At 35.1% G+C, this 25,048-nt stretch overlaps 2 protein-coding genes across 2 annotated transcripts; both read left to right on the top strand.

Moving 5' to 3' along the window:
* Positions 1-12,880: 12,880 nt before the first annotated feature.
* LOC119079608 (fatty acid-binding protein, muscle-like) lies at positions 12,881-13,595 on the top strand. Its single transcript, XM_037187602.1, has 2 exons — positions 12,881-13,039; positions 13,183-13,595. The coding sequence occupies exons 1-2, from the start codon at positions 12,970-12,972 to the stop codon at positions 13,503-13,505; spliced, it is 393 nt and encodes a 130-aa protein (XP_037043497.1). The 5' UTR covers positions 12,881-12,969; the 3' UTR covers positions 13,506-13,595.
* Positions 13,596-14,857: 1,262 nt separating this feature from the next.
* LOC119079607 (zinc finger protein 770-like) lies at positions 14,858-15,780 on the top strand. The gene has a single exon (XM_037187601.1). The coding sequence runs from the start codon at positions 15,163-15,165 to the stop codon at positions 15,706-15,708; it is 546 nt and encodes a 181-aa protein (XP_037043496.1). The 5' UTR covers positions 14,858-15,162; the 3' UTR covers positions 15,709-15,780.
* Positions 15,781-25,048: the final 9,268 nt, after the last annotated feature.

The raw sequence follows: 25,048 nt of genomic DNA, 5'->3' as shown, positions 1-25,048 counted from the left end.
CGTATGGTGATTTACCTTTGACTGTACTTGGACCAGTGCGATTTAGTACATAAACAGCCGTATTTACTGCTTCTGCCCAAAAACCAAAGTCTAAATGCTTTCCATGAATCATAGATCGAACCGCTTCAACGATCGTTCTCATTTCTCGTTCCGCTCTACCATTCTGTTCCGGTGTATAAACAACCGTGCGCTGATGTCGAATGCCATTGACCTCAAAAATTTTGACTACGCTTTCGTTCACAAATTCCAAACCATTGTCTGAGCGGAAGACTGAAACGGTACTGTTAGACGATTTAACAAATTTTATGTATTTTCCAATGCACTCTGAGACTTCTGACTTTTGCTTCAGAAAATACACTGTCCGGTAACTCGAGAAATCATCCTTAAACAGAACAAAATACCTTGACCCACCAAATGATTTTTGTTGCATCGGTCCGCAAACATCGGCATGAGTTAGATCACCAGTTGAAGTAGCTCTATTTTCACTTCTTTTGAAGGATGAACGATGATGTTTTCCTATTACACACGCCTCGCAAAAAGGGTCAGTTTCGTCTTGAAATTTCATGTTTGACATATTGAGAAACCTCTTCACTTGTTGAATGTGCTGATGTCCCATGCGTTCGTGCCAAATGGAAAGAGGAACTGTACAACGACTAGCATTTCCTCTAGTCGTGATGGTGGCTTTGGTACCCCAGCGCCGACTGGTCTGTTGACGTACAGTTTCTTTCCTGGCCGAAAAATTTCCAGCTAAACCTGTCAGCTTGAACATCAGCTTAAAAAGATTGCCTTCCCGTACACCAACAGCTGCTACAGCTCCATTTTCACGAAATTCACAACTTGTACTGCTAGCAGTCATGACCAATCCTTTATCCAATACTGTATTTTGCGAAAATAAGTTCAGGTGAATATCAGGCACGTACAAGACGTCCAACAAATGCTTTTCAATCCACTTCGAGCCGTCAAATGACAAAATATTAATGCTGCCTTGACCTTCAGCGTGAATGTACGATCCATTTCCGATTCGCACTTTAATAGGTTCGTCAAACGGTTTGTAATTGACAAGCCACTCTTTACAATAAGTCATGTGATCACTCGCACCTGAGTCCAAATACCAATTTCTGGATCTAACATGACTTTTCTTCCTTTTGTACACAACCATTGCCTCGCTCAGGCTAAAGAAAACTTCACCTCTTTTCTTCGATCCGTGTCCTTCGCTCAAGGCCACCAACGCTTCACCCCTCTTCACAACCTCCTTGTTGCTTTCGCTACTAGAAACGTTCGCTTGACGGGACAAATGATTGCAATTTGCATTAACGGTACTTCTTTGCGCCCTATTCGGACAATCCCTTGCGTAATGTCCAGCTTCATCGCAAACGTAACACCTGCCACGTTTCACATTCGAGGTCGTCCTGTAATTCATCATAAATGACCTTTGTTGCGACCTCTTCGCGACCAACGCTTCACTTATTTCATTCGCATTTTGTTTTGCCATACGCGCCTCTTCCATAATCAGCCGTGATTCGAGATTTGCATAATTTTGTTGGTCTACAGCTGTAGACTCCCACGCACTGTGAAAATGACTAAATTCACTTGGAAGCGATACCAGTAACTTCGTTACGATCATAGACTCTGAAACCGCTTCACCCAAATCCTTTAACTGTTGCACTAACGCTTGCAATTTCGCTGAATGAACAGCTATTGAGTCTCCCTCTTCCATCTTGAAATTAAAGAAATTTTGCTGAAGCAGATGAATCGCGACCTTCGACTTTTGCTCATAAATCAGATGCAATTTTTTCCACATGTCTTCAGCTGTTTCACAATTCAGCACATGTAGCATAGCCTTCTTACCGAGTGCCGTAACAATGATTCGCTGAGCTTTATATTCACACTTTTGATGCCTTTCCTTTGCTTTCAGGAATTCACCGTCATTTGTAAACTGCGTAGATTGCGGCTCTTTCGCTGTACCATTTACAAACGAAATTAAATCACTCGATTGCAGCGTAATTTTGATTAAGAATTTCCAAGAATGCCAATCCTCATCTTTTTTTAACTTGTCGACCTTCGACTTTTCCACAATTTTATCCATGTCGATCGAGAAATAACCGTTTATGCCGACGACCTTGGAAAAAACTTATCGGGCTCTGGAGAAAACACTCTTTACTGTGATTACGAATTTAGTTCCTCGCTTCAATGTTCTTGATTTATACTTATAACACTTTACGAAGGCCCATAACCTATGAGCAGAGTAGAATTCTTATCCAAACGTTTCAATTACTCGAACAATAAAACACCAGTTTCATTTAAACGGATACAACTTGTATTATTAGGTCTGCTTATACTGAGATAACGTACAGAACTAAAGTAGAAGAAACGCGTACATGATTTATCAAATGAGTTAGGCAAAAGGCCCTTAATTGTGTGAGTGTGAGATCAGTGTTGACAAATTCAATCAACATACTCAAATGTATGTTAAAATGAATGAAGTAAAAGATTTTCTATCAAACAAAGGGTTATACTTTCAACAAAGGAAGTAACAGATTGAATAATTTAAAAATATATTTCGGTCAAAAATCTACCAGCTGGTTTTCTAAATTGTTAAGTAGAAGCTGACATGCATTTAAATTTTGGTTCTTCATTTTCTTTCATGCATCCGTCGCCCCATTTATTTCATATTAGATGAGATCTTCATGGCATTTTTTTCGGACAGACATTTGAATGAACAAAATTTGTTACATCTAACCTGCAGGTCTATTACAGTCGAATGATAACTCCTTAGCCTGGGGATGTATACAATCGAGATGGTACAGACGACATAACAATCCTAATAATCTCCTGTTCACTTCTACCAGATCTTATACAATTCATCATGCCGACAATTAATTTTCTACGTCCTAACAACAGATTCTGATAAAATGATGTTGTCAGCTTTACTTGTTATATTTATATGGACAATTAAGTCAATGAAATATTATGAGGTGTCGAGGCAGGTTGACAACATTTATCATACATTTCGTTTTTTGTATGCTTTGTATGCTTTGTTGCATTATTTATGTCGTTAATATCTGTGCTGCAGCTCGTGTATACTTTTAACCGTTTTTTTTAATTGCACAGAGATTATTATGTTATATCTTTCCGGCAGTCGTGCAGATAATGGAGCATAAATGTTCAGAATATATTACGGAGAGTGCAGGTAATTGAAAAACATGTATTCCATTATGAGATCATACGAAGTTCAAGTTTCAAAACTTAATGCAAAACAACCTAATATGTAGGCTCTCTGGTTGGATCGATACTAATTAATACATTAGTGTGAATGCCGTCGGTGATTTGGTTTAATTTTGAACGTAAATAGCTACCTCGTTTTTGTATTACGCTTCAGGACCAAAATTGCAATTTAGCCATACTGAGGAAAACGTACTTTTAGTACCGTCCGTATTGGAAATTATATAATGTAACATGGCACCGACAACGCGTTTTTAAGTAAAACATGTTTGTTTGCCACTTAATTAGTGATTTGTTTACCAAATTGTGAAACTATTTTATTTTTACACCTCTCTTGGCGCTTTTATTGATATCACATCGTCTTCGATGAATCACTGGTTTTTATGTTTACAAAATAAATTCTGTTCGAATAACTGCACAAATGTTTGTGTGTTAATTAGCACAGTACAGAGCCCGTTGACAGCTGTGACCCGTTGTCACTTAAATAATCTTGGAGTAAGTAAGCCCGAACAAATGACCAAGCTCTTAGTTCCCGTGAACCATAATGAAAAGTGCAGTGATATGTTTTTGGAATTGATTCATTCAAAACAATTTTTGAGTAAATTGGGTTTCAAAATTATCGATAGTATCAATCGAAAGAAATTATCGATAATCGATTAATCATATCGTTATCGATAATTTGATAATTATCAAAATATCGGAATTCGATCATTATCAAAATATTTTGATATTTATCTGAAAATTCATGATAATATACCGATGTTTCGGAATATATCAATAAATATCGGAATTTCGGACCGAAATATCGAATTATCGATATCTTGATAATTATCAAAATATCAATAATTATTGATTATCGATATTTTTTTGATAATTTTCGATAAAAAAAGTCGATAATTATCGATAATCATTATCATTATCGCCCATGCCTACTCGTACTGAGCTTTCCTTCACAGAACTTGTCATTACTGTCACTGTATCGTAATTTAAATTTCTCTTCCTTTTTATCTTCCTTCTTTAACATCGAATTATTTCAGGGAGTTGCGGGAAATGTTAAGACTCAACTAAAAACAAGAATGATATATTCGTGCGAGCCCAAATAGGATAAAATTTACCTGATTCCTATTATGTACTTTTACAACGTCCACTTCAAATTTCGTGATGTTTTGCTAATTTTAATCAAATACTTGGAAGAATACTCTAAATTCTTTCTCCTGTTTACCATGACGATGACCCATGATCCGTTATGAGCAAACATGAATTTTGAAAAAATTCGATTTGAATCTGACTTTTAGACATTACGAGAAGTGATTCAATTAAAAAATGCATTTCGTAAATAATTTTCAAAAAGTAATCTGTTTCTTTCGAACGTTGCAAGAATAAATTCAAAACCAATAAATAAAAATTCCATTTAATTACTTATCTGCGCAATCATTGTTCGTTCGTCAAAAAATAATTTCAAATTCGAATAGTCTATCCTTTCAAACAAGTGTTGTATTTTTGTAAGATTTGTACACGAATCCTCCAAACGCTCTCACAAACACATTCACTTCACATGTGTTTCGCATGTGTTTCACATGTATTCCGCATTTGTTTCACATTCGGCATTCAAATGTGAATTAAATGTACATCACATTTCGTTTAATCGTCACATTTGCACAATTAGCGATGAATTTCATCAAACTTTTGTCACATCGTAATACTTTGGACTCAAATGCACCGATATGTGCAATAAAATTGAATACATTGTGTTATTATAAGGCCAAATGTGCGGATCACATATGGGCAAATGTGTCATATCAGGCAAATTTGGCCATTTTGCATGCTCACATTCACCTAAATTAAAAATTATTTTTGTCGAAACTCAATTGCAACCTGATTCTATGTTCCTTAAACTATTTAGATGTGGCGTAGATGTGTCAAAATATTGCGTAGATTTGCTGTACGTGCTAATCAAACATTTTTTGTCGTCACATTTGATTCACAGGAGATGTACATTTGATGTACATGTGATGTACATGTGATTTACATTGTATGCCATATTAAACGAACATGTTTTGAGTGCGTTCAAAGAGGAGAGTGTTTAGTGACAAGTCGATATGAACGTCTACACTGATGTAATTGGCACAGAATTTTTGAACACTTTTATAAAAAGCTTTCTTTCTGCATTTTTAGTGAAATTTGAAATTTTATTGATCGTTTACCAACGGCGACTTATTCGTTCGAATAAAATGATTTTTTTAAGCAGCAATTATGAAAACTAAATTTTTATTCTTATTTTGTTTGTATGTCGAAAAACGAGATTCATTGTGACTATAGTTTATGTTCACTCATATTTTCATGGTTCCTGAGATCACATTTTTGAAGAATAAAAAATCAATCAACGAGGAATTTTTTCAATGTTCTATTGTTGTTAATGCTAGATTTGTTGAATAAATGTTCTGGGTAAAATATTAAAGTAAACAAAATAAAAGTTAATTTGATCGAATTTGTTGCAAGCTACGAATACATTCTTGCCTTTAGATAGTAGTTAACATTTCCCGCAACTCCCAGTTAAGTGCTTACGTTTTACTCAAAGCTTTAAAATATCCGCCAAAAATTTGTAAATAAAATTCAATAATTTCCACCAATTTCCTTATTCAAATATTTTCTGTTTTATTGAAGGCTGGCAAAACCCACACCATGTAGTCTTTGAGTCTAGACCCGATCTCAGATTATGTGCAGAATTATTGACCAAACTGTTGTAGAATTTTGAGAATTGTATTTGCATAAATATCAAATAAAAACGAGAAAACTTTCGAGAATGTGTGTAAAGGGCAAACATCATATTCTATCCATATATCATATTAATCACCATATGTTGCAATACAATTGTAATATATTCAAAAGTATTCCGAAAGTCGGGATAAGAACAATATTTTTGATAAAAATATTTTATTCGAAGTTAAATTCATTGGAAGTTTTACATAAGTAACACAACTTTTTCTTTGTTTATTGGATTTGTTGAGCGTCGACGACATCGTAGTAAAGACACCGAAGAAATTAAAAAAAAAGAACTTTCCGACAAATCCTTCTGGCGATTTGTATATTGCTTTCTGCTAATATTGAGTCGATTCCATTGTGAATGAAAAGTGAATCCATTTCATAAATTAAACAAATATACGATTACGAATGGTGCACAACAATAAAAGATTTCAAAGAATTTTTTTTATTGAAAAGTTTACTTGGACTTTCAACAAATTGTTAGATATAACATGTACAATCATCGACAAGGTTACCCATAACATTTCTCTCCAGCTTTTCGATGTAATAAATCCTTGAAGTTTATTTTCATAAAAAAATATATTTCGCTACAATCGAAAGAAGAGAAAAAAAAAGTTCATTCGATTGATGCATAAGTCTATTGAATCATATGATTTCTCAAACAACATAAAGAATGTTAAGGTAGGGAAAGCTATCTGTTTTATTGTGAAAGAGGATCGACTTTTATATATGTAGCACAATCGCAACCCATTTGAAAAGTTTCAGTCAATATATCAAGGTCATTGGTAAATATACAGCGCATTGGTAAATATATAATGTTCTGTCGGTATAACAGAATACATCAAATACGAACGCATATAATGTGGGCCTCCCCCATCAATATTTATCTACATACGGTGAAACTTACGTTTCAAGTGAAACAATCTTCTTCTTCTTCTTCTTTGGGATGGATAATTTATGTGATTGCGCTTGGCTTTTTCATATGGTGTATTTTATGTATTATATCATTGCGTGTGCTCAACACCGAAAGGGGTGATCTTAAATGTGTACTACTAACACATTTTTTTTTGTTGAAAATAGCGTTTATTATTATTCCAATTAAAGTGCCGCGCCGAATGGAATACAGTTTCGGCCTTACAAATTATCTTTTTTTCGGTTCAATTTGGACCTTAAGTCAGTGCTGTGCTATTACTCATGATTTTCAGTTTAACTTTAGCTTTAAACGTTCTCAAGTTAATCAGTTTCCTAATAGGACTATCAATGGAATTATATTCACTCAAAGCTATTGACATTCGCAGAAATGATGGAAGAATGTTGGTTAAAGATGTGGATGTGTAAATTTCTTCTCGTTGATCGACCAATCGACCATGTACATCTCTGTTGTTGGTGAAATGGAAATTGTGCTTGGTCAGCGAGTTGACAAGTTTGTGGATACATACGATTCGTTCAAATTTCCGCAAGTTCGGACATTGGTAGCAGGCTTGTGCTGTGGTTGTCGATGTGTACGTTGTCGATGTGCGTCTGTCAAACCGATAAATTGCTTTGATGCATCGATTCTGCAAGGTTTGTATATCCTTGAGTTTGTACCCAGCGCAGTCTCCTTTATATTGGTAACATGTACGTCAGATGATTTTGAACATATGCAAAGTATAATTGTTTTTTCTTCGCCATCGGTATATATATTTCCCTTTACACCACCTTAACGAAATGAACTGTGTGATCAGTTTTTTCACGTGTTTAACAAGGGCATGGAATTTTAGGTCTTCATCGAGGATAAGTCTTAAGTCCTTGTATTTCTTGACTCGTTCAATTACTTTTCCGTCCACAGTGATTCTGATATTGTCCATGTTATTCGCACGACCAAATGTTAAGTAGCACGTTTTACCGGCGTTGAGTGCTAACACATTTCTGCATAGATTGGTGGATCAAATCTATGTTGCATTGCATTTTCCAAGCTTTGTGTAGAGTCAAGTGCATAGATCAGCATCATCCGCGTACAACACCAGTTGACCAATCAGATCGAGATTCATTGAATCGTTGATATAAATAATGAAATTCAATGGTCTCCCATCTCAGATCCTTGGGATACGCCAACATTGACCTATTTGAGGTTGCTCGCGTTGACACCAACTCTCGTTGCTGTCCGACGTTCTGAAGATAGCTTAGTAGGAGCTTTCTCGATGAATCCGACAATCCCATACGTTTGAGTTTGCGAACTAGTCGCTTCGGGTCAACAGTGTCGATAAACATAACTGTATAATTGAGAATAGATAAAAATTGCTCTTGACTGAATGTTTTTGATTTTTTTAAACGTTGTACTAACATTTCATCACAACAATACGCAACAGAGCGCCTGTATGTTTGCTCAGTATAATATGGGTGAAATATAATGTCCATCTAATGGTCATTTATTTTGCGGAAGGTCTTTCGTTACATGTGCATCTGTATTATAAATTTATATGGCCAACAGCATTACTCATTGGTAATCTATTGTTTTGAGTTTCCCCATATCCTTTTTATTGCTTGTCGCCATAAATATTCTATAACGCTTAATATGCTGAACTTACAGTTTCATAACTCTAGCCGTACATGTTATATATTGTTCAAAAGCAGAAAGCGCTTATACTCTTTAAATCTGTTACTTCGCTTATTTGACACAAAATCTATAACTTCATTAAATTCAACATACATAAGAACAGACTAGCGAACTCATCGTCTATTTGCATCGTCGTGTTGAATAACAGATGCTTGATATGAATGGTTTAAACCTCTCATGAATGTGCTCTTATTTGGGGTAATATTACACGTTTCACAGTACGGGTTAGATATCTATTTTCTCGCCGCACCTTTTGAACCTTTTCGGATTCATTTGTTTTGGAAAATTATGTGGTTTCTTCTGGGGAACATGGCTTATTATTGGGAATTTAAATTGTGGAAAATTCTGAAAATTTCTACAAGTTCTGAAAAATGTCCTAAGGAACTTTTGAAGAATTTGTAAAGAAATAAAGTTTTTAAAAAAATCCCATTAAAATACTCATAATAATAAGACTGGGGAAAAACGGAAAATTGCGCATTCTTGGGTAATTCACGGGTAACACACTATCGAAAAGCAACTTTCCGTTAACAGATAACTATGTTACAATCGTTATTATTTACGATCTGTACAATGCAAATATTTATTCCTTGTACTCTAGGGGGGTCCAAAAAATAAAAGTGTCGAGGAAGTTGGCGGACCCCGGGGAAAATAAACCTTTATGGCCTCCTGATAAAAATTGTATATGGGGCCGATGCGATCCGAGTAGGTTTATGGGTCGCTTAAGGACGAAACGTGTGAAAAAACACTGAAATTTTCCATACATTTTTTCCATTACTTTGTATGCGAAAATTTTTTTAACGACAATATCAAACTTTTTTGGTCCAGACAACTTAGATTAGATGCAAAAGCATCAAAAATGCGTTTGTTTCATTTTTTTGGAATTTTTATATCGTCTGGGCACACCTAACAATATGTATTGATATAGACAAAAATCGACAGATAATTTCCAAGTAATACAAAGTCAGGCGAGGTCACTCTTTAAATTAAGTGTTAGGTGTCGTTGTAAAGGTAATGACAGTGGCTTTCTAACGAGCCCACACACAATAAGTTTCAAGTTGGTGTCATGACGTAACAGTCATTTGAAAATTGCCTGAGTTCACGACCCTGACATTTTTGCACCAAAATCGATATCTATATAGCTTCAAAAAATTGTTTTCGAAAAAATTTCTTTTTGCAATGAAAGCTTATGCCATAAGCTCTCGTTAGACATAAATATATCCGATGCACATCCCATAAATGTTTTGGAAGAACCCAAAGACTGAGTGAACACATTGGGAATCTTTGACTGACTTGGGAGCTGCGAATGCACTTACAAATCATCAAATCGGTTTCTTTGAATTATTCTGAAGTGAAATAATCCAACTCACCTTAAGAAGTGACCTCAGCATCTGTTAGTTACGTTCAATTTTTCTTTAACCCTCATTTTCGTGGTTTTTCACATATTTCGTCATTGCGCGACCCATAAACCAACTCGGATCGCATCGGCCCCATATATATTTTTTATCAGTGGGTCATATAGGTTCGTTTTCCCCGGGGTCCGCCAACTTTCTCGAAACTTTTATTTTCCCATAAGATTCTGGACCCATCTATTGTACTCTGCTGCTTCGTAAAGAAAATCCTAGTTTTTGTGGCTGCCATGGAATTCATACATTAATTTTCTCTTGTTTCAAAAGAGGAATATTTTATTGATATTTATTAGAACGCGAAACTATGAATCTAGTACATTTCATGTGCCGGAACAATAAAAGCAATAAAAATAATGAAATGAAATTAGATTAAATTGCTGAACACAAAAGAAAATTATAGAGAAAATTGGTATGGTGCAGAAAAAATAAAGAAAAATTCTTTTTCGCAAAATCCATTGGCACAATATTTTGAAGAATGATTTACTTAGTAAAGTATTGCTAGCAGCTAGGTATATTTTTAGCATTCACTCCTACGTATCGGAACCGTTATCTAATCTTATTTCAGTCCCATTATAACGTTGACGACAATAACCATATTGAATAGAATTGCATAAAAGCGTCCTAACGTCTTCGGATGGAAATAAAAACCAGTCGATAATAGCACATCTGCAATAAATATTGATTGTCTTGAGATAAAAATAAAAATTGCAATTTGCTCTGATTAAAGGTGGTGTAAAGATAAATAAATGTTAATTGAGACAACTGGAGGCGAACTTTGGACATAAGTTTGCCATTAATAGCCAAAAGTCTCAGAAACACCAGCACTAATAGGTCCACTCACTTACAGTGGATCGATATAAACAACGTTTCAATTTCAAGATGTAAAACAAATATTTACTCTACGGTTTCCATTATCTCGTAGTCGCAGTTTACAGTAATAGAACAAACAGTATGGAGATACTTCGCCACTCTCATGAATTAGCAATCTTCTATTTAAATTATAGCGACACATTAACTAAACTATACCAATAGCTTGTCGTCTTTTAATAAGATTGAGTTGCAAGATAAAGACAGATTTGAACCGATTATCAGATTTGTAAACAAAAAACAATGCTGATTCGGTCCAAGCATAGCACTGCTTCTAGCACAAACACTCATTTTTTCGAAGTCAAAAATCTGCCAAATTTTCAAATAAATATGCTTGTACAAGTGCATGTGTTGTGTGTTTTTATTCACACCAAGAATAAGCCCCCGAATATTTCTTATGTTCCTGCTAGAAGCACAGCAGTGGTCCAAGTCATGTAGGCATAGTAAAATATTTCGGTAATGGACAAGAGAAGAATCATAAGCAAAAGCAAGGCATATTATACTGTATGAATGATCGAGCACCAAACCCTTCATGGGTTGTTAAGGTAGATTATTATTATTTTACTAAGGTTGCTACCGCTACTTAACAACCAAAACAAGTACTCCAATGAGTGGTACCTATATAAGGTAAGCAGATATAAGTAGTTCATCTTTCAAGCCAATGATTTATATCACGAAAAATTGTACTTCGCTCCTACACAACAAATTATTGAATGGATTGGCTATCTTTTGAGATAAGAATTATATTCATTTCCAATAATCATATTTAATTTCAGCAAATTTAAAGAGTGATAAATCGTTCGATATCTCGTTTAATTCATGAAACTGTGACACCACCAACCCACCAGCTTACTATATTTATACTCGTACCACATTCAAAAATAAGTCACGTTTTATGTAACTGCATGCTTCTTTGGAAGTTGTAGTTTCAATTAAGAAAGTAACAATATATAAGCAAAAAAATTTTGGTCAGATTGAGCAACATTTCGGTTATGCAATATGACTCCTAAAAACACCAAAATTTAAAAATTTAAAACCAACTTTGCAAATACAATTTTTGTTTATACTTGAGTACGTCTGTCAATCATTAAGTTACGGCAAGCATCATCTTTTACTTCTTTTGATCTGATCATTTTAATTTAATTTAATTTAATTTGGTTTATTTATCAGAACAACAAGGTAGGTTCTTATACAAATGTTCATAGACTTTTCATAACAATAGATTAACAAATTACAAAAAAAGAAGAATTACAAATGACTAGCGTAATAAACAAATAGAGCCTCAACAACGAGATAAGGATTACAACATTGAAATGAACATTAAAAATATAAAAAGGCGGCATAACATTGGACTGTATGGGGGTGGGCAGAAAAGCATAAAAAGAAGTAGTACCGACCCTAATGCTTGTGTATCACTGTGCATAAAAAAAATCAAAAATGAATTTTCAATATAATGGCGGAAAATCTCCTACTTCATTTGATTTAACATTCATTTTGCTATATGATACAACATATTGTTGGATGTCATTATTTATTTATTTCGTTGGTATCGATAACAGTTTGATGAAGTTTGCATTATATTAGAAAAGTAAAGGCAAATAGAGAGCCAGCAAACTTGTCTGTGTCTGCGATTAACATAACAAATTCAAGAAGTCATTGGTTGTTATATTATTTACAATTGGACACAAAAGAGGCCTGAGGCCTAATTTTAATCTTTGTATTAATTTACTCAGAACCAATCAACATAACTAATTAAGTTACTACCAACCAATGTGTTTATCAGGATTTTGCAGGACGTTCCACTAAGAAATTTTCTTCCTCGACAAAAAATTTTGAAAAAGAGAGAGCAAATTCACCGTCATCACAGCTACACCAGTAAATTGCATTGGTCAGTCCGATACTGTGTATTACTTAATACTTTAGATTACGTTTTTCTTATCTAATCACATAACACCAAGTGTACATTGCAATATCTCAGCCAATATTTCCACACGTTATCACAAGATTAGGAGTATATAAAATTAGTAATTTTTAAAATTCGATTTATTACAGTTTTGCATCTGTGAATAAGTTTCCTGCTCCGATCTTAACGTTTGAAAGTGAAAGTAATAAAAAATGGCTTGGGTTGGAAGAAAATACAAACTTGACTCATCAGAGAACTTCGATGAATACATGAAAGAGTTAGGTCAGTATAGATCCTGGATGCACTAAGAAACAGTTTGCTCGAGTATAATTTCATGGTGCATGGACTCCGTGTGGAACTATCACACTTATCCTACTCAAATTCCAATGTAATTCTAAACGTTTTGTAAATTTTCCTTCATTTAGGAGTCGGACTTGTTCTTCGAAAAGTGGGCTTGTCCGTTCATCCTACATGTTACTTGGAACAACGTGGTGACGTATTCCACTATTTCAACGAATCAACATTCAAAAACTTCGAACTCACATTCAAACTTGGCGAAGAGAAGGAACAGGAAACCGCCGACGGTCGCAAAGTTTTGACCACATTCACATTGGATGGAAACACCCTCACCCAAGTTGAGAAATGCCAGAAAAATTCAGTCATTGTCCGTGTATTTTCCGAAACAGAAATGGTTGCAACATCAACCTATGGAGATGTCACCGCTACGCGTACATACAAGGCAGTTTAAAATGAGAACGAGTGACGAAAATGCATAGAAAGCTTGAAAAATCAAATGTGATTACCGTGTAATAAAGATGGATGGAAGGGAGAGAAGAGACATAATTGTTTGCTTTTAAAATCTTTTGAACAAAACAAAAATTTTCTTAAGATTTGGGAAAAATATATTTTTGGACACCGAATTGTGCTTCACTAATCGTTGTGGTAGACAACTTATTGTCTTCGCAATATATGCCAAGAAAATCAGTCCCCTGTATCCGCTGAGAAATCAGACACTTTTACATTTATTGATGTTGCGTTGCCTTTTCCAGGTCGTTTTATTTCCATTTTGTCGGTTGAAGTTTTAAAATATAAATTTTATCCCACCCGAGTAAAAAAAAATCGAATTGAGATGTCTCAAATCCTCACGTGTTTTAATATGGGAGTGAGATATCTGATTTCGACACCTGTGCGACTTATACGAGACTTTTGTGAGACCATGAGGACTTTATAAGACTTTAGCGAGACATCTGGGCTTGTGTGAGACCATGAGAACTTCGTGAGATATTGAGGACTTTCTGAAACATTGAGGACTTTATGAGACATTGAGGGCATTGTGAGAACTAAAAAAGACTTTGTAAGACATAGAAGGCTTTTTGAGACATAAACGAGACATCCAGTGCATGCTGCTGGCATGATTCCTTAATTCGGAAACCAGACCCGTAACCAGGTAGTGGCTGGAGTAGGCAGAGCCCCCTCTAATTTAGCCATTTTTAGCTATTTTTTTCAATTTTACCATACAAAAATATTTGTGGTTACGGGCCTGTCGGAAACAATTTTGAGATACTCGCAAACTCACTCGTGTGTTGTTGAGTGTCGGCTTCGGCTCGGATATGTAAACTCTACACTTGTCTCAACTAACAGTTACCGAAGTTTGCTGCTTAACAACACACTTGTGCGGTTGCTCTTATCACAAAATGGTTCCATCATGTAATGAATCATTTTCGTAGCATGCTCTGTCTATTACTAGCTGCACCCCAGCGAAATGATTCATTACCTGATGACATTTGCGACAATTTTTATTTCCTAAGGTAACGAGTAAAATAGCACAAAATAAAAAGGTGAACGTAATCTACTGTATGTGTCTCGCATCACCTTGTAAACCCACAACAACAACAAAAAAACTCGGCCATTTTTAAATAACACTTATAGTAGAAACTGCTCACAACACCCTCTACTATGATTTCTGCTGTTTCTGCTGAATCTATAGATGACAATGAAATTGTCAAACATGTGAAATGACGTAGAGTATGTGTGTGTGAGTGTTTTTTTGTTATTTGACAGCTACACGCGGTTAAGATCGATGTGACACATGAACAAAGGAAGATGTTGATTTAATTGGTCTATCAGTGTTGTTTATAAACAATTTTAAGACTTTTGTGTTTCTTTTGTGAGTTTGTTTTGTTTGTACAAGAAAACTAAGTAGACAGCGCATGAATTCGATGGTTCGAGTATCGGAAATTTGTACTTGGTTCTGTTATCGTAAATTATTAAAGCAAAGAAGTTCCCTATAAATTAGTACGAGAACAAAACATTGGTAAAAGTTAAAGTTCATCTAAATAAGTGAAGCAGCTTAAAGTTACGAGCCAACAAGACGACCAAAGAATTATTCATCACAGGTTTGAAACATGAACTCTGATCTGATAGATGATCTGATAGATGTTAAGGTGAAATGTGAAAATCCAGCTGATGAAGACGATTACTTTGAAGAACCATCAGTAAGCAGAACGATTATTTGTAGAGCAAATGAAATAAACAAATTCGAAATAACCATCGGAGATACCGAGCTTACCGAATCGAAAGGATGGGTGCTACATTCGATTGCTGATAAAGACATCATCAAGACACATGGATGCCAGAAATGTTCAAGGAAATTCAAGACGAGTGTCATACTGATGCGACACATGGTCGTGCACAGAGACTTTGAATGCTTCGCATGTTCAAAAACATTTAAAAAGCTTGGAGCTCTAAAGCATCACATGCTCGTTCACGCCGATAAGAGACCATTTCAATGCGATGATTGTCCGAAAAAGTTCGACTCAATCGATAATCTTAAGAAACACATGCTAGTGCACACGGTATGGAAAAAGTTTGGTTGTAACGAATGTTCGAAAAGGTTTAGGACGAATTCCCACTTAACCGAACCATGTTTGTTCATGTCAACGAAAAAGTGATAACCATGTTTGTTCATGTCAACGAAAAAGTGATAGAGTGCGATCAATGTTTCAAGAAATTCAAATCACCTGCAAGACTTGAAAAACACATTTTGTCAGTCCATGGTCCCCGCAAACAGTTTGGTTGCTTGGAATGTCCGAAAATTTTTATGTCAAGCAATGGTCTAAAGTGGCACATTCATAGTAAGCACTCCGAAATCAGGCCATTTAAATGTAACGAATGTGAATTTAAATGTTGGGACAGTGTAGGCCTATCCGCACACATGCAAGTTCACGCTGCAAAAAAGACATTTATCTGCACAGAATGTTCACAACAATGTGCTGGAGGTTTCAGTCTAAAGCAACATATGCGTACGCATACGGGAGAGCTTCCCTTCGCTTGTACAGAATGTCCAAAAAAATTCAGATATAACGCTTCTTTAAAGGACCACTTTGATGTCAGCCACGCTACAACGAAGCCATTTCAATGCGACATTTGTTCTTATAAATGTGCAACAAAACGTGTTATCAGGCAACATTTGAACGTCCATCGCTTCCATCATGTGACAAAAACTAAACGATTTAAATGCACAACTTGTTCGTATGCGTGCTATGATAAAACAACTTTCAAAAATCATCTTCGGGTCCACTCGGGCGAGCGACCATTTGATTGCAACGAATGTCCATATAGGTCGAAAACGAAAAGTGGCCTATTGAAACACACGAAGAGCATACACCGAGGCAGAGAGCGACTACTTGAATGTCAGGAATGTTTGAAGAAATTTGCAACCTCATCCCATCTAAAGCAACATATGCGAACGCATACGACAGAGCGTCCCTTCGCTTGTTTAGAATGTCCAAAAAATTTCAGATCTAACGAGACCTTACAGTTACACGTTGATGTCAAACACACTGCAATGAAGCCATTTCAATGCGACATTTGTTCTTATAAATGTGCAACAAAACGTATTATCAGGCAACATATGTACATTCATAAGACAAAAGTTAAACGATTTAAATGCACGATTTGTTCGTATACGTGTGGGGGCAGTTCATCATTGAAAAATCATCTTCGGGTCCACTCGGGGGAGAGGCCATTTGGTTGCAACGAATGTCCATATAGGTCGAAAACGAAAAGTTGCCTATTGAAACACACGGATAGCATACATACAGGTAGAGAAAGACTACTTGAATGTAAGGAATGTTCGAAGAAATTTGCAACGTTAGCCTATCTGAAGCAACATATGCGCGTCCATAGCAGGAAATCGGTTGCATGTCCAGTATGTCCGAAACGATTCTATGCTAAAACAGATTTAATGCGACACTCGTACAAAATACATTCCTCATCCTCGTGGTTTATATGCGATTGTTGTTCTAAAAAATTTAAAACGAAAGCCAACTTGAAGAAGCACATGAAAATGCACTCATGCACCGTCGTAATTCAGAAGATAAACGACGTCGTCGATAAGTAAAATAATGTCAACATGCATGCATATGCACAAAACTCTCAATAAAATTTCGTTTTTTGATAAATACTTTTAATGCTTATTTGTTTGTGTCATTTATTTCTCCAAATATATGTTTCGTTCAATAGGGGTGGAGAATTATCACATCATTCCGCGAGTAATTTAGTCTTGGCCAGAGATCGCTGTGTCCATCTATGGAACTCGGTTCAATATATGTATATATCTCCCCAACGAGCGTGGTATGATTCATGGTATGATCAGCATAGGTCCCGTTGAGTACTAATCCTAATCCATGCGATTCAGCGAATTTCCCTCAATAAATTTATGCAATTTATGCCGAATGTAGGACGCATTTCGGGGAATTTCACTCTTTAAGGTATTTATTTAGGCATCCATCAAATTGATAGTCAACTATGAAAGTTATCATCCACTTGTAACTAATCCTCCTTCAACACCAGAACATTCTAGTTCTAATTTTTCAGTATTCCGGTAAGTTTCAGGTTGTTAGTCCTTCAGCTGCGATTTCATAGAAAAACAGTTCATTAGAAATTCCTCAAGCTGACAAACTGCTAGAACACTTTCTTTTCAACTATTTTGTGATCTGGATCTGGCCGTATAAGTGACTGTAAAGACCCACAAACAAAACGGCTGAAAGTTTAAAGTGCTTGTAAATGTCACGAGTGAACGCAGCGAATTGTGCAGAGAGAGTGAAAACACTAGTTTTTTGAGCATCCAGAAGAAACGCCAATTTTCCAAATTTGTCTCATTTATTGAACAATGTGGAATGGTATGTAAATTGAACGTTAGTGGTACGCTAAAAAACCTATTGAATCAAACACAAATCATCAGAATCTATGAAAATAGCGAAAAATAACCGCTTTCTTACATCTAGTATTCGACGCGTACAACTTTCTCTCAGTACAACGTAATTTTTAATTAATCCTTTATCTTCACAAAGAAGAGAAATCATTTACATTTACATTTTCTAAAATATGAGTTAAGTGACCTGACCCACCCGTGAGGTAGGACCTATTTTTTTTTGTTTCATTTGAAAATGAGACCATTTGATGAGCAGGCATGTTGGGATGTGTGATATGGTGCTGTTATATTTACCAAATTTTCTCATTAAAATCGCCCAATTTCTACGAGTAACCCGTAGAAAGTACGTTTTGTACGTACAATTTACGGATAAGTAAACCATTGGTCTTATCGCGTTTTTGGGGGTCTTATCCGTATGTTGATGTACACTTTATTCGTACATTGTTGTACATTTAATCCGTACTTATCATGTGACAGTTCAACTGTCACAGTTGCAATTGTGATTTCTATATTTCAACCAATTTGACCTCATTCCGCTTCTCAGATATCTTTTTTTCAATTATTTTCTTAGACAACAATAATTCTTATTGGTTTTATAAAAAAATTAAATGAAAATGTTAAAAAAAATAATCTGGCGCGGGCGGGTTTGATTCGAAATTACGGAGAATTCACATCAAGCCACATCAAGAATTCTTAACTTTGATCTGATGAGGCCGATCATGGGGATTGATAAATGTAAGGTTGCTCGTAAAATTTGCAGCTAGTTTGTCTACCATTCCCAGTTAGGTTAAAATATGACTACAGACTTGAATCACAACAGACGTAGGAAGTAAAAAAAAACTATTTGCTGATGGCGGAAGACTGTCATTTGGCAGGTGATAATAACTGACACGATGTTACGTCAGTTTTTAACATGAACGTCATTTTTTAAAAGATATTGCCAACTTCGATTTAAAATTATACTTTTGGGAAATATAAGTCGGGAAATATTTTAAAACGAAATAAAACTTTTACAAAATCTAGAAGTTCAACGTACATTTTGATCGTCGAATCTGACACTAAAAAAGCACCACTGTGCCAGCCAATTATTTACTTTAATTTTTAAACGTTAATTAGAAGCCGGTCGAAATTCACGTTGGTTCTCTCAACGGCCTGTTAGCTCAGCAGGAAAGTCTTAGCCTGACATGTGAGAGGTACCCGGTTCAAATCCAGTTAAAACTTTTTTTTTCTTTTTTTATTTGTGCTTGTGATCCTTTTTCAAAACTAAAAAACAGATGATTGTATCATTACCAATCATTAATTAGCTTTGATCTATTTTTAAATTGACAAATAAACGTCAAAGTCTGTATGACACTTACTGTACGTTTTAAATGTACATGGTGTACGGATGAGTAAACCATTGGTCTTATCGTGTTTTTGGGCGATTAAAACGTAGAACTTTTTTTTGGGTGCAGTTGTAATTTTTTTCTATATGTTCACTCTGCATCGCTACACCATTTCTCTACAGTCAAAAAGGCTTCACAGCTACGAGAAAAATGTATGAAAATAGATATTTTTCGAAAAGACTCCCTCGGAACAGTAATGTTGCAGAGGTGCAGTACTATTTGAAAGTTGACCATACTTTAACTGATGGCTGGCCATGGGTGGTGAGTGCCGACGTCAGAGTGGGCTCAAACTGTCTGCCGTGGATAGGCCTACAATCCTACAAAGTTTCAACTTTTGTGTTGCTACTTCCAGAAAGTTAATGCTAAAAAATGTTTTGACCACCCTCTGACATCACATGACATTTAGACACATTACACTCAAAATGGATTTTATTTTTTTTTAAATGGCAGACACCCGTTTGCTAGAATTGAACGACGAATCGAATGAGCTATAACTCAATAATATCGGACGAGCTTGTTTCAAAAATCGGAAATTTGGCTGACGAATTGGCGAATTGACTCTTAACATTGTTACAAAAATAGGAGCAGAGTAGAATGATCTGGAACCGTTGTTGATGATGAAGGAGGAAGAGTTAAAGTTGGTGATAGTTGATTATTGCAAAGTATATAAACAATGAAGGTACCGCAGATCCGCAAAAACACACGGATCCCTACTTTAGGGTGAATATAGTTTTCATAACGTTGGACACAAGTAAAATCGAGTAAAATTCACTTTGTTAGGTTGCATCTCCATACTCAACGCAGAAAATTTTAGGATTATATTAAACCGGGAGATAAAAAAATCAAAAAGGGAAATATTTTTGGAGATAAAAAATTCACAGTTGGAGATATGAAATTCATAAAAGGAGTTAAAAACAATTAATATAGGAGATATAAAAATCAAATTTCGAGATAGAAAATACAATCTTGGAGATAATAATTTCGTTTTGGAGATAAATATTTAAATTTTGGAAATAATTAAAATAGTAAAAGAGATAAATTAATTGAAAATGAAGTTAAAAAACATAAAAGAGGAGATAAATATATATTAAAATGGAAATATTTAATTTAAAAAGGGAGATACCGAAATTAATAAAATGGAGATAAAATAAATTCAAAGTGGAGATATAAAATTCAAAAAATGGAGATAAAAAAATTAGAAATGGAAGTAAAAATCGAAGATAAAAAATTCGAAATTGCAGATAAATATTTAACGCGTTTACAATTGTGGAGCGGTTTGACAGATGGAAAGTTGGTTTCTTCGGCAAAGTTGTTGTCTGAAAGTGACCATACCACAGTGTACGCTTCTATGTAATAGTGGCCACCCCCTCGATTTTTTTAACTTTTTGTGTGAAGCAGATGGAAAGTTGGTCTCTTCGGCAAAGTTGTTCGGTATTGAAACAGTGGTTGTGGTGTGGGGTGTAGAAGGGTACGGGTTTCACCAAATTGATGGTTTTCAACAAAGGGAAATGGAAAAATGTGTACGTGAAACGGAAAAATGTCTACGGGGAACGAGGTGTTTTTCGATAATAGGTGTTTAACACGCCGAGCGATCCGGCCCATTGCCCCGGAGCGAAGCGGAGGGCCGCAATGCGAGCCGGGCGCCGGAACGGTGTCGGTAACTTAGGTGTTAATTTTTTTTCTCTCGCTTCGTCTAATAATTAGTCTGTGTAACTCATTGCAAATAAAAAGCGTTTTAACACGCCGAGCGATCCGGCCCATTGCCCCGGAGCGCAGCGGAGCGCCGCAATGCGAGCCGGGCGCCGGAACGGTGTCGGTAACTTAGGTGTTAATTTTTTTTCTCTCGCTTCGTCTAATAATTTTTCCGGGGCAGAAATGTGCTGAAATGTGCGACTGGCAGATGGAGTGTTTATTAGTCACAAACCCTTAAAGGGCCTTTTTACATAAAGCAAAGTCACCTTAATATCCATCTTAAGATATATAGTTCCACTGTACTAACTCAAGTAAACAACTTGAAGCGCTGCAGGCTAATTTTTTAAGATTTTTCGATTTACCACTCATGTGTGCTAGATTCGTCTCTAATGATAACGATCTTCAACTTTTTTTTACAAAAACGAAAAAAGAAAAAAAAGTAAGATTTTGCGGTGAGGGTCAAACTTTAAAAGTTTAGACTTTTTATAAAGTCGAACAACTATTACTAAAACCAATACTTTAAGGTATAGATTCTTAGAAATTTTATATTGTATCAATACAGTTAGAGACAATGCAATTTCAGGATGAATTTGCTTCAGCTGTTTTTAAGCTAATCCAAATATAAAAACAAAACTGTTTATAGGTTTCTTTCATCGTACAGTAAAAACCCAATGAAAGTATACTCAATAGGTGGGTAAATCCACGTATTTTGTGACAGTGATTTTTCTCTTTCACTCTCACAACATCACCACTGTATTGTAGCGATAGCGCTCTACAATATCCATTTTCACATTTGGTAACATGACTTACGGTGTGTTTTTTCGCATCTTCTTTGGTGCATATTCGTACATTGAAAAGAGACAAAATTCTGTTTTGGTAACATGACTTACGCTGGAATTTCCCAGGTATGGTCTAATGTCAAAATTTCTATGGAGTGTAGGAAATAGCAATTTCATATAAACAAACTCACCTTTCAATGATTTTAATTGAGAGGTGAATTTTTTAGATAAAATCGCTATTTCCTCCGGATTGTATGGACATTGGAAAGACTGACTCGAAGGAGTGACGAGAGCAATTTCCTCAATCTATTTTACATCATGAAAACTAAAAAGGTGTTTCATAAAAAGAGGCCCTAGAAACCAAAATGGTCCAGGGCGCTGAATATGCTGGATGCGGCACTGTGCCTGCCACTACAATTTTGCAAAATTAGAGCGCTTGCTATGAAAACTGACTCAAGTTTCAAAAATTTGTATGCACATTACATGACGTAATAAAATTCAAAAATTGAGATAATTTTCACTAAATTTTGGAATTAAAAAAATTAATTTTGGAAATAAATAAAATAAAAAAGATGATAAAAAACTAAATTCTGAAAATGAAAAATTTAGTTTTGGAGATAAATGAATATATTTTACAGATAAAAAATTTAATTTTGAAGATAAATATATATTAAAATGAAAATTTTAAATTAAAAATTGGAGATAACGATATTACAAAAATGGAGATAAAAAATAATTAAAATGAAGATATTAAATTCAAAAAAGGAGACGGTATGACTCCAAATTTAATTTTATTATCTCCTGTTTTTAATTATTTATCTGCAATTTCAAATATTTTATCTTCGACTTTTAATTTTATACCTCCATTTCTGTTTTTTATATCTCCTTTTTTGATTTTTATATCTCCTTTTTTGATTTTTATATTTCCTTTTTTGATTTTTATATCTCCCGTTTATTACTAGCCGAAAATTTTATACTGAGCAACGCAGTTCTGACAACATTATTACGCCAAACATCACAGATGCAACATTATAAATTTTATATTCACCCGAAAGTCGGGATCCGTATTTCTTGCTATTCCCTGAGGGTCTGCGGTACCTTCAGTGTTTATATACTTTGGATTATTGTCCAAGAGTGAAAATAGAACGAGTGAGCTCAGCGAACGAGTGTCATTTTCGCTCGTTGTTTGATGCTATACTTTCTCAATTTTTCGATCTGAGTATATGTATCGTATGTGGCAGTGTATGTAAATGTAATGATTGAGCGCAGCTATTTTATTCATTAGTGACCATCATAGCAAAATATAGTTAATCTCAAACAACCCCCTGATTGTTCAATCAAAGACAAATGCGGTAAACTAACGAGCCACGAAAAACTATGCAAATTCAAGAAAAGAGAACCAAAATCAAGAAGATAAAAGCTAATCGAAGTGGATTGGAGTACAAGAAAGACAACAAATAGACAAATAGAAGACTCAAATCGGAAGATAAAAACAAACTAAAACGTCAAAAACCTGACGTCAAAACTGTGGTCTTGACACAAAATTTCAGGCTTGAGGCTTGAGCGATAGTGACCTTTCTGAATAATTTTTTATACTTTAAATGTTCTGTTTTTTTTTAATGTTTAACTATTTGATTAAATAAAACATCTCATGAAGAGTAAAAAATATCTCACGAAAATTCTCAAGCCTCAGCGTAGTCCTCATGTCTAACGAAAAATATCTCAAGAAAATTCTCATATCTCACCATAGTCCTCACTTTTAACGAAAAATATCTCATGAAAATACTCATGTCTCACAAAGTCTTCCTGCTGCAGCGCTACAAATCCTCAATCCTCAAAATTTAAACTTTACCAATTTCTCACCAATCCTCAATCAATCCTCAGCCAATATTTGAGACTTTGAGATAGCTCAAACCGTTCTCAATCGAGACTTTATTTTTACTCGGGTCCCCATGTCTATCTATTCTAATTTATATTTACTACCCTGTCCCCCTCATAATTATTGCAATTGATACTAAAACAACAAACGGGTAGATATAGCATTGAATGTAAACGTGCGTCATTCCTTGCCTGTTCATAAATTTAATTCGCATAATGGTTACCTTTCACAATATTATAATATCATTGCCACATTTAGCTAAAATCACTTAACTCCCATGTGAACACTTTGTTTAATTTACACCCAAAAACTTTTCGAAGTAAGCGTTTTACGCTTGCTGTAAGAATTACACATGAAAACCCGAAAACGATTGTTTAACGCCCACAAAGTCCATTTCCACAAAATAGTGTTTTGTTAACTAACAAATAACTTCAAGTACGCTTTGTCCATCCTTCGAATCAAAAAAAGGTTTTTTTTCTTGCAGAAAAGTTACCCAAGTCCCATTTAACACGAAAGTGCTGGTCTTCTTTTTATTACATCAGAATGCTATAGCAATGTTCAACATTCTGTAAATAGAACTAACCCAGCATTTCCATTAAATCATTTATCTCAATTCAAGTTTGGTTCGTGGCTCATAATAATCTCATATTCATCAAGCATCCGTCCATAAATTTTTGCCAGCTACATCAACATTAATATGGCGTTATATGTTGGGATAGTTCTCCAGCGCCACTCGATGGAATTGTTCAATATATCAGATGTAAGAGTGTCCGTCGAACCAAACGTTAGAGGTTTACATATAAATGTCGATAGAGTGTACACATTTTGCAACGACGAATTCATTTTGTTTGTAAATATGGTCGCGTTGGGAATTAGCAATGAATTTATAGGATTTGCAGATCAATCACGATCATCGCAAATTAACAGACTTTCAACACATTCGAGAGATGACTTTACTCTTACCTTAAATTGCATTTGATTTCGAAATTTATTTACCTGCAGACATATTCTACTCCGGATACATGTCGGACGTCAATGTTATTTGGAGCATTGTTAGCATATATATACAATATGTATACACAGCACATCCTGGAGCGTATTGAATTATACACAACTTGTCGTACTGGGGTATTTCAGTTTATCTTACGGATTTCATCGTATGGATATGCGTAATTGCGCATTTTTCGGGCACGGTTCGCATTAGCCATGAGGTAATTCATTGACCTACCATATCATATGCCTATCATTTACGCAATGGATGATGGTCACGTATATCCATATGTCGCCAATGGTGTTATATTATTATATCGGAGAGATGTAGAAGGGAAAAAATGGCATTCA

Source organism: Bradysia coprophila, unplaced genomic scaffold, assembly GCF_014529535.1.
Source record: "Bradysia coprophila strain Holo2 unplaced genomic scaffold, BU_Bcop_v1 contig_324, whole genome shotgun sequence".
Classification (NCBI taxonomy): Eukaryota; Metazoa; Arthropoda; class Insecta; order Diptera; family Sciaridae; genus Bradysia; species Bradysia coprophila.
Note: the sequence above shows the minus strand (reverse complement) of the source record. Positions and strands in the feature narration are given on the sequence as shown.

Coding starts and splice junctions, on each gene's coding strand:
- LOC119079608 (XM_037187602.1), top strand. CDS start 12,970: ATGGCTTGGGTTGGAAGAAAATACAAACTTGACTCATCAGAGAACTTC. Junction 13,040..13,182: donor TGAATACATGAAAGAGTTAG/GTCAGTATAGAT, acceptor TCCTTCATTTAG/GAGTCGGACTTGTTCTTCGA.
- LOC119079607 (XM_037187601.1), top strand. CDS start 15,163: ATGAACTCTGATCTGATAGATGATCTGATAGATGTTAAGGTGAAATGT.